This window comes from Theobroma umbraticum, unplaced genomic scaffold, assembly GCF_002168275.2.
Source record: "Theobroma umbraticum cultivar Fairchild unplaced genomic scaffold, ASM216827v3 scaffold_67.0, whole genome shotgun sequence".
In the NCBI taxonomy this organism is placed as follows: domain Eukaryota; kingdom Viridiplantae; phylum Streptophyta; class Magnoliopsida; order Malvales; family Malvaceae; genus Theobroma; species Theobroma umbraticum.
In genome coordinates this window covers 6919328-6928659 of record NW_018397262.1, presented here as the reverse complement: position 1 = coordinate 6928659, position 9332 = coordinate 6919328, and the positions used below count along the sequence as shown (strand labels likewise).

General features: G+C 32.0%; 2 protein-coding genes across 4 annotated transcripts; one reads left to right on the top strand and one right to left on the bottom strand.

The window, feature by feature from the left end:
- The first annotated feature begins 504 nt into the window (after positions 1–504).
- Positions 505–4525, top strand: TRZ1 (tRNAse Z1). 3 transcript variants are annotated; one of them, XM_021431847.2, is made up of 8 exons: positions 505–844; positions 1305–1467; positions 1568–1638; positions 1729–1824; positions 2565–2678; positions 3460–3528; positions 3638–3712; positions 4160–4521. In XM_021431847.2, exons 1-8 carry the CDS (start codon positions 506–508, stop codon positions 4232–4234), a joined length of 1002 nt encoding a protein of 333 aa, XP_021287522.1. In that variant the 5' UTR covers position 505; the 3' UTR covers positions 4235–4521. The 3 variants fall into 3 exon arrangements, with proteins under 3 accessions (XP_021287522.1, XP_021287521.1, XP_021287523.1); XM_021431846.2 differs by having other exon boundaries at positions 3638–4525; XM_021431848.2 differs by lacking the exon at positions 3638–3712.
- Positions 4526–6317: 1792 nt separating this feature from the next.
- On the bottom strand, positions 6318–7677 carry LOC110418872 (F-box/LRR-repeat protein At4g14096-like). Its single transcript, XM_089783939.1, has 3 exons — positions 7450–7677; positions 6742–7128; positions 6318–6638 (listed from the first exon to the last, which is right to left on the bottom strand). The coding sequence occupies exons 1-3, from the start codon at positions 7675–7677 to the stop codon at positions 6318–6320; spliced, it is 936 nt and encodes a 311-aa protein (XP_089640065.1).
- Positions 7678–9332: the final 1655 nt, after the last annotated feature.

Below are 9332 nucleotides of genomic sequence, written 5' to 3'. Positions count from 1 at the left end.
TTAGTAATTAATTAGGTTATATTTTAAAATAAGTGTGTAAACCATGTCCAAAAAATATAATAACTCTTCAAGCCTACCCAGACATTGTTAAGTTTATGGGGTTGGTATGTATACATTTTCTGATTCACTTACAAGTAATTTAAAATATCATCACTTACAATTTTTTTAAATGTTCATTTTAGATTATTTTAAAAAATAATTATATTTTATATTCAAATGAATTAAGTCTTCATTTTCATTATATTTTTAATAATTAATTAAATAATTTTATTAATCAAAATAGACATATAATAATAAATAAATAAAATAATTGAGTTTGAAATTTATATATAAGTGGGCCAACTCTTGTGTCAAAAATTTTTGGGCTATCATTGGGCCAGCACACTTCAACCAGACTAAAGGCCGGATCTGAGTTGCCTTTGGGCTGATCCGACCCGCTTCCTCCCCTTCCCCTAGCTTTTCTTCTTCTGCCTCAAAACGACGCCGCTAAACCCCCAACTCAGGAATGCTTACGCCAAAACTGCCGCGTCAACTCCCTTCTTCCACAACCCTCGAACCGAGCAGAAGTGAACTGAAGTCCTTGTTCTTGCTGTTGGTCATTCAAATGGATAGAAGAACCCAAAAATCAAAGAACCCAGAATCAGGAAAAGAAGAAAACAATGAAAAGAAGAAGGAAAAGGGAATGCAAATAGAAGGGTACCAGGTGGAAGGGTTGTCAATAGGAGGGCATGAAACATGCATTATTTTCCCTTCTCTTAACTTAGCATTTGATATCGGTAAATGCCCACAACGTGCCCTTTCTCAAGATTTTCTCCTTATCTCTCATGGCCATATGGATCACATTGTTAGTCACTCCCTCAATTTTCCTTCTCTGCTGTTTCTGTTTCTTGTGTTATTGCTTTTGGTTGCATAATTCTTCTTTCTAGTTCATTAATTGGTTTGGCTTTTTCTTTTAACTGTTGGATAGTGAGATTGTGCTGCTTCAGCGTATAACTGGCAACTTGGAATACTTTTGCTAAAAATATCTATGTTGAATATATAAAGCTTGTCTTTGTTTGAATTTAGGATTGGGAGGTTTCTTCTTATTAGTCTCTTATGTCTCTCTTGTATTTCAGTATGTTCTATAAGCGGGTTCTTTAAATTGTTTCGTATTTACAGAAATTCAGCTGTATGAGTGAGGAAAAATGTGTCATTTGTTCTATTTTCTTTATGTTCATTCCTATGATGTTTTTCCATTTGAAGAATGTTTACTTACTGTCTATCTTGTTGGAATGCTAGTTATATAAATAAGTTTTCATTTTTAGGGTGGCCTGCCGATGTATGTAGCAACGCGCGGTTTATATGGCATGAAGCCCCCAACAATTATTGTACCTACTGCTATAAAAGAAGATGTCGAGAAACTCTTTGAGGTGCATAGAAAGATGGATCAGTCAGAGCTAAAGCATAATTTAATAGGCTTGGATGTGGGTAATGTGCAACTTTTATTCAACTTTTTAAAAGTTTACCTTTCTTGGTCACTTCTTTTTGCATATATTTCTCTTCAATTGCTTACCGTTTATAATTGCAGGAGAAGAATTTTTCTTGAGAAGGGACCTGAAAGTAAGAGCTTTTAGGACTTACCATGTAATACCAAGCCAGGTGAACCAATCAGGTCTAATATTCTTTCTTTTATGGCTTCTGTTCTAGCAGTACTTTTACTTACCATTTGTGATGGTGTAAGTGTTGCAGGGTTATGTGGTTTACTCTGTAAAACAAAAACTTAAACAGGAGTACTTTGGCCTTTCTGGAAATGAGATCAAGAACTTGAAGTCATCAGGTGTGGAGGTCTGTCTCGATAATTATAATTATAAACTACTTAAATCCCACAGATGTTTGATGGCCTTTTCTTTCTTTTATTGCTTAACTTATTTCTTTACTGCTGTTCTTTTCTGTATTTGTTTCTTTATCAGAAAACTCCATTTTTTTCTTTGTTTATAAAAAAATCTTTAAATAAGAAGATTTCAACTGATTCTGGGTGTAGGAATATTGTCACTCATAGTTAGTATTATGCTTTAACATCTTTTAAGCCTGCCTTGTGCTTTGAGTTTAACATTGCTTTCACAAATTATACCCTAAATTATTAGAATCCAAAGGAGTGCAAAAACATCTTCATTCAAGCTGGGAAAGCAAGAGAGGAGGGAGAAGATGAGAAATATGATAAGTCAAAATCCCCAAACTTGGTTTGCAGAAGGATTAATGAATATAATATCTATTTGTATGTGCTTTCAAGAAAAGAAAATGAGAATAAAATGCTATTTGTATGAGTTGTTTTTTCTTCTAAAATTTGGGAACGTTTGCATTGCTAGAATTTTATATCCAGTAATAATGGATAAAATCACCAAAAAGGTTTTTCAAAGATTTCTTAAACTTCTTGTGAGGTAGTTACTTGGGGTTAAAATTTCTTGTTAGGTTAATTCTCATCATTGTAGCCGAAAAAGTGTTTCTTCCTTTTACCTTTCATATTTGTTCCACTTAATTCTCTTATTAAGCTTGTATGCAACTTTGTTGAATTCATGTATTGGCAGATTACTTACACTACTACAGCACCGGAAGTTGCTTTTACTGGAGATACAACGTCTGACTTTATTGTTGACAAAACTAATATTGATGTTATGAGGGCTAGGATTCTTGTTGTTGAGGTGCCTTACTGAGATTCTTTTGTTTTTGCTACTTTATTTATACTCTTGATAAATGTGAGATTCTTTTACTGGAGATTCTTTTGGTTGCTTTATCTTCTGAATCTTAGAGGTGAGGCAGTTCTCATGGTAACCATGGGCTGCTCAAACTTGGAATTTCTCATGGGAAAACACTTCATAAAAGCAATCTTAATATGTACTCTTGATAAATGTGAACCATAGACTGCAAATTTATTTCAATATGAAATTTGCGGTCCTTATTTCAATCATATGCAGTTCACAATCGTGCATGTAGTAAACAATTATAGTTTGCCTTTGTGAATGGTGGAATCTTGAATTGTTCTCATCCCCTTTGCTGAGTGTGGTGCAGTGCATTCGTGATGGTAGCATGATCAGTAGTACTTGCAAGAGTTAATTAACCCTTTCTGCTCTCTCTCTCTCTCTCTGGCATGCATTTGTGCTTTGAGAAAGTTATGTATTCAGCGATAAGTGTCTTGAATACCTAAAATTTTCAACATCATGGTTTATTAATGGTGTTGCCATGGTTGGCTCAGAGAAATCGTGTTTTATGCCCTGGGTAATAAATTCATTGAAGAAGTGAGGAAACTCATTTTAGTGATAGTGTTTTGAGCCATTGAATGTCAATGAAATTCTAAAACAATGCGGTACTCAACCAGAATTTAGTTTTAAAAGAATTAATTGTTAGGTTTTTTGTTGTCAACTAGTGTCAATAACTGGTGTACATATTAGCCATAGCTAACTAAGAACCAGTGTTGTCCTGCAGAGCACGTTCATAGATAACTCTGTATCAGTTGAGCATGCAAGATATTATGGACACATGCATCTTTCTGAGGTAAAACTTATGCCTTTCCTCAAACATTCTTGTATGTAATGTTTATGACAATATGTTATTTGTTCAGGATTCCTAACTGTGTTTGTTAATTATGTGGATGGGCTTCTAGATAATTAATTATGCTGACAAGTTTGAAAACAAAGCAATTCTTTTGATTCACTTTTCAGCTCGGTATGCATTAGAGGTATGTCTTGACAGTTCTGGTGTATGTGATTTATTTTATCTGCAAGCCTTGGATAACTATTTGAAGGTTTCACTCTCTTGACCAAGTGTAGTTCTGCAATCAAAATCAAGTTGTTTATTGTACTATTTACATACCTATAATCAAGGATTGCCAAATACCTTCTGGCCAAAATTTTGTGTGTGTGTGTGTGTGTGTGTGTGTGTGTGTTTCCTAATTATCCTATAGAAAATTTCCAGATCTTGTTTGGTTCACCCTTTGGCCTCCCTCATTCAAAGATGCTTTTCCTTTTTTATGAAATTAAAAGATGCTTCCAATCGAATAGACCATCATCTGCTAAAAGATCGCAGAGTTTCGTTGTTACAGTCATAGTCTTGTTTTTAAAATGCTACCTTAATTTGCATTTCTTGTTGTGGTTAAGTGGTTAATCTGCCCTTCCTGTTCTGTCAGAAAATCGAGGAAGCAGTTTCTGCGCTGCCTTTGCCTCTAGCTGGCCGAGTTTTTGCACTTACAGAAGGTATCTAAAGAAGTGGAGGTTAGAATTGGATCTCTATTTTGATCTTGTATTTCTGTTGTTGTGTGAGTGAATCTATGTGGTTCATTGTTGTCTGTCTTGTTGCGGTGAAGTAGTTGAATATCTTCAGAATTTGCATTATAGATTCTATTAGGAAGATGTTATAGAACTTTGTGGTGTAATAATTGTGCTTATTCAAATTTGGTGATATGGTTTAGGCACAGTTGCAAATGACTGGGCCTAATGGCATAATGCATTCTCGGTTTCTCTATGGATAGCACTTTTAAGCAAGCAATTCATCATTTTGTCAAATTTACAGCACCAGAAACTGTAAAAGGGTTCTTATCAATGTTAAATGGATTATTAAAATCACAGAGTGTAATGAGATTAACTAATACTAATAAACTGAATCATCCCTCTGTGGATAAGGATCTTTATACTGCCCTATAGAATGGAATTTCTACTTGCTGGAGACAGTTTTTTGATATCAAATATATAAGCTAACAGAGCAAACATAAGCTCTCAAAGGTTAAATATGTGCCAAAATGTGATTCAATCCCAAACTAACACTGTTGACATTGACACAAACAGATTAGACACAACAGTGCAAAAGACAAGAAAAGAGTGTCAACCCAACATAACCAGAATTTCCAGCTGTCAACTTCTCAATTGCATTGGCCATCACACAACAGAATCTTGCTTCAAGGGCTAGGGAGCTAACCACTCCCTCCATAGACTTGAGTTCTTATGGAACTCTGGATGAAACATCAATTAAGTGAAATTCTCACCTAAAACAAGCCCAAAACATTTAACAACATCTTCAAGCCCCAAAGCAGAAGAAGCCTTAGGACATGGTTTGGCTCTTCAGATACCAAGTTTTTCATTTTCTCCCCTTGAGCCTATCTCTTAGCAAATCTTAGTAATAATTAATGTTAATTATATAGTTCAAACAAGAAATTCCCAACTCTCATTCACCAGTAATATTTATATTCTTTTATTTTTCTCCTTTTTAATTATTGAAGAGAGGGCAAAAGGGAAGTTTGAGCAGGCCAAGGGATGAGAATAATCTGGATGTGAAATTGTGAATATGTATGGCATCAGTCCTTGTCTAATGACCCACCTTGCATGCTACTGTCTGCAACTTTTTTTTTAAAATTTTTTGGTTCTAGATCTTTCTGCTAAACTTTTAATTAATGATATCCAGCTAGAATGATCATGAACTTTTGAAATATTTGATAGACTGACAGGACTCACTCAAAGGTAAAGAGGTAAGTGCTGTCACAAGATTAGACTAAAAACTCCATGCTAGATTTACATAATTTGCATAGATATGCATCTTATTTATAAATTCATAATTTTTTCTTTTCTCAATGATAAACAACTTTTATTCTCATGCGAGTTAAATTATTAATTTTATTTAATAAATTATAAAAAATATCCTTAATTTAAAATTAATTTATTTATTCACATTTAATTTTTTTTATAATTTTATTAGATAAAATTAACAATTTAATTTTTTATAAGAACAAAAGTTATTCATAAGATAGTAACTGAAAACACAAAAAAAAAAAAAACAAAACAAAAAAAAGAAATCACAAGATACCATGTAAGAAAATTTAAACCATAAAGAGTTGATGTTCTATAGTTTAAACTTGAGAAACCAAGGGAGTATGAGTTGGGAAATACCTTCAATGTTTTGTCACGTATCATGTAACTGTAAGGTGTTATTCAGTGTACCTAACAAAAGAAAACTAACGTGTTCTGTCACAATATTAATTAAATATATCTAAAATGCCAGCTGAGCCTCGACTGCACCGAATTGTATTTGATTAAGCACAAGTGTTGTCTTCATCAGCTCTTGTCAAAGGCCAAGTGTCTGGATGACGATTCAAGCTAGAAGGATTGGGTTTTTTGTCAAAAGCAAGAAAAAAAACAGAAACAAAATCTGTTTAATCTCTACCTTACAAGTCATAATTACATGTTTAAATGAAACTTTGAATTACATAACCCCTTAACCATGGCTTATAGCACAGCACTACTTCTACATGAACACATACACACAACATGAGCTAAAGACCTGCCTCAACTCACATTTTATCTCCTCCTCCTTTCCCAGGTCTTCTGATAGATCTTCTGAACAATGGACTGAAAACCACTCCAAAGCCTTAGCATTCTTGTGTATATATTTAAGAATCGAACCTCTTCTGCATTATCCTTAACTGGTATAACATTCTTCTGATATTCCTCATCAAATCCTTGGGGAAAGTGTAGAGATCGTAGATTTGGTGACTTTTGAAGAACATGCATCAGTGCAGCTCCATCACGATTAGCAAAGTTGAAATTTACATTCAAATCAGTCAAGTTGTAAAATGTAGGAAGATGATTAGCTTGGAAATTTTCTGCAAATGAGATACCCTGGCAGAAAATAGAAAACTTTTGTTATCAGAAACTAATGAATGAATTAAACTTCGTCTAATTTGCATTATAAAGTAAAAGATATATATATATATATATATACCTGAAGTGTTTCATATGATAGTTCAAGAAATTTGACACCCCGAATTGCTTTCAATAATTGAAGCGTGCGATGAGCAGCCTGAGCTCGAACTCGTTGGTCATAACCCAACGAACCGAAAACATCAACTTCAGCACGAGTTACTGAAGATAGGTTACAAGTTATGAGTTCGACTTGCAAAGAACTCGTGTGGTAAAAGTTTAAAAGGTTTGGAGTACAAATCTTTATTGAAATATCTGGGGGGTTTTCGTCGAAGAAAATAAGGGATAATGTCAAAAGGGTGGGAATAGAGATGGTGATTTCTGTTGTTTTGGTCCAACCACAGTTGTCTATACACAACTCTTTCAGGACAGGGCAGGCAGAGAGGAGGAGCTGAGCAGAGTGCTCATCCTGGAATTTAATGTAATCCAGATACAAGGTTTTAAGTCTGGGTAAGAATATGGAGGTTGGAAAATTGATTAAGGTAACCTGAGTCATATGTAACTTCAAAGAAATCAATGTCTGGGAAGTAAAAAGGCAATGAGGAAAGGTAAACAAATTGGATTCTAAGTGATATGGAATAGAAAGGTCAAGCTCTTCGACTTTATGGTTAACTACTTCTGATACTATTGACATGGATGCTAGTATTTGGGAAAAACAGACGGCACAATCGGAGTGCAGATGAAATTTTCGTATGCGTGTAGTGTCAGGAATGAGGAGCTCTCTCTGAACCTTATCTAAGAAACTAGGACGTTCTTTCTGCTTTTCTTTCCAAGCATCGAAGTTAAAATTAACAATGGCAAAGGAAGTCCACAAGGACCGCCATCTTGAAGATAATGCAGAAGTGCTTACTATATCCTTTGTTGGTAAAAAAGATAGAATATGACGAAGAAGTTCATTGGGTAATTGACTGATAAAATCTTCACTGGAATCATCTTGCTGGACTTTGATAGAATACATGTTTTCTAAAAGAAAATCAAAAGGAAAAGAGAGGAAGTGGTGAATTAACAGACAAGAGCTTTAGATTACTGTAGAAGAGAATTGGCTTGGTGAAGAAATTATGTCGTGCTCTTTTTCGGAATTCTACAGTTCCCTAAACTCTTATTGCCAAAAATATATTATTAAATAAATATTTTTAAATTATTGAAAGAAGGAATTGTATTCAGACCAAAGTAGATAGTTGTACATGGAATTTGTTTTAAAGCTAAATTTTTTTAAGGAATTAAATTAAGATTTTTATTTGATAGAATGTCATATATAAATTTTATAAATTATTAATAAATCTCCTTAATAAACAAATTTAAAAATTAAGGATTTGAATTAAATAAATATTTGTTTCAAAAAATATGAAGTGGTAACTTCGAATTAATTAAGTGATAATGTATAAATAAAAAGTAGTAATATTATTGATTTCATTCTAATAATACTTGTTTACTAGTAGAGATGAACAAGGGCAAGTCAAACCTTTGCAATTTCTAAGTATTACTAGTAAATTAATTAACTAATTTTAGGTAATTTTATTCAAATTATTAATTTTATATGACTTCTCATTCAATTGCAATTGAATTTTTAAATCAAATTAAAATCAAAATTTTTAATATTAAACACTTTTTTTTGTCAAATTCATGCATTGTAAATTGAAATTGAATTGTTCCTCTTGGACCCAAATTGAAATTGAAATTGCATTTTAAACAATTTTTCTTTCTTTTTTTGAAATTTCTCAAAAATTGTCAAACCAACTAATTATTTGACAATGTAGGTGCATATTTTATTTGAATTTATTGGGCCCATAAAAGAAAATTAGAGTAAAGTTTGTGCTTTAAAAAAATATTAATATAAATAACCCAAGGGATTAAAAGATAATAATATGCTTGAGAATCAAGAAAACTTGCCATAAACGAAAGGAAAAAAACACTCCATAAATTCCAACCCAATCCAGCAATTTCTTTTCTAAAGAATCAAAGAATTCGTTCAACCGGCTAAGAAACTTTTTGCTGAACCACTCGCTGTTCCTTTCAAAGCCTCAAACTGGCCTCAAATTAGCAGCACGTGTCCCAAAAGTGAACGGTTGTAATAGCGAGTAAACCCAATTTAACTACTCGCGACGGTGGTTTAAGAAAATAAATAAAAAAAGACATAATAATTTAAAAAATTCTTTAATTATTCATTGAAATTAACATAAATATTTATTATTATATATTGCTTTCAATTATATTATATTTTTATTTTAAATTAAATAAATTTTTATAATTAATAATTAATTAATTATTATTAGTTAAATATTTTTAATTATTTTAATATCCACTTGATTATAATATAGTGTTGATATAAAAAGTGAAAATAACATTTTGTTATATCATCATTCGGTATGTTAATATTATGTAATATAAAATATAAATAATTATTAATTATAAATATTTATTTGATTAAAAATAAAATTAAAAATTTAATTAAATGTAATAAAAAATAATTTATTGAAATTTATAAGTTTTTAAGTATTATCCCTAAAAGAAAGCTTTTATTAAAAAAAATTATTGTCATAAAAAATGTTATGAGTAATAATTATTTGTACATTGAATGTGTTTAAGTAATAAAACTCATGCATGATTTTCTCA

Excerpts from the sequence above, each read along its gene's own strand:
- TRZ1 (XM_021431846.2), top strand. The coding sequence starts at position 506 with ATGCTTACGCCAAAACTGCCGCGTCAACTCCCTTCTTCCACAACCCTC. Across the intron at positions 845-1,304 it reads ATGGCCATATGGATCACATT|GGTGGCCTGCCGATGTATGT; the intron begins GTTAGTCACTCC and ends TTTCATTTTTAG. Across the intron at positions 3,529-3,637 it reads GACACATGCATCTTTCTGAG|ATAATTAATTATGCTGACAA; the intron begins GTAAAACTTATG and ends ATGGGCTTCTAG.
- LOC110418872 (XM_089783939.1), bottom strand. The coding sequence starts at position 7,677 with ATGTATTCTATCAAAGTCCAGCAAGATGATTCCAGTGAAGATTTTATC. Across the intron at positions 7,129-7,449 it reads GTCCTAGTTTCTTAGATAAG|GATGAGCACTCTGCTCAGCT; the intron begins GTTCAGAGAGAG and ends ATTAAATTCCAG. Across the intron at positions 6,639-6,741 it reads TATCATATGAAACACTTCAG|GGTATCTCATTTGCAGAAAA; the intron begins GTATATATATAT and ends ATTTTCTGCCAG.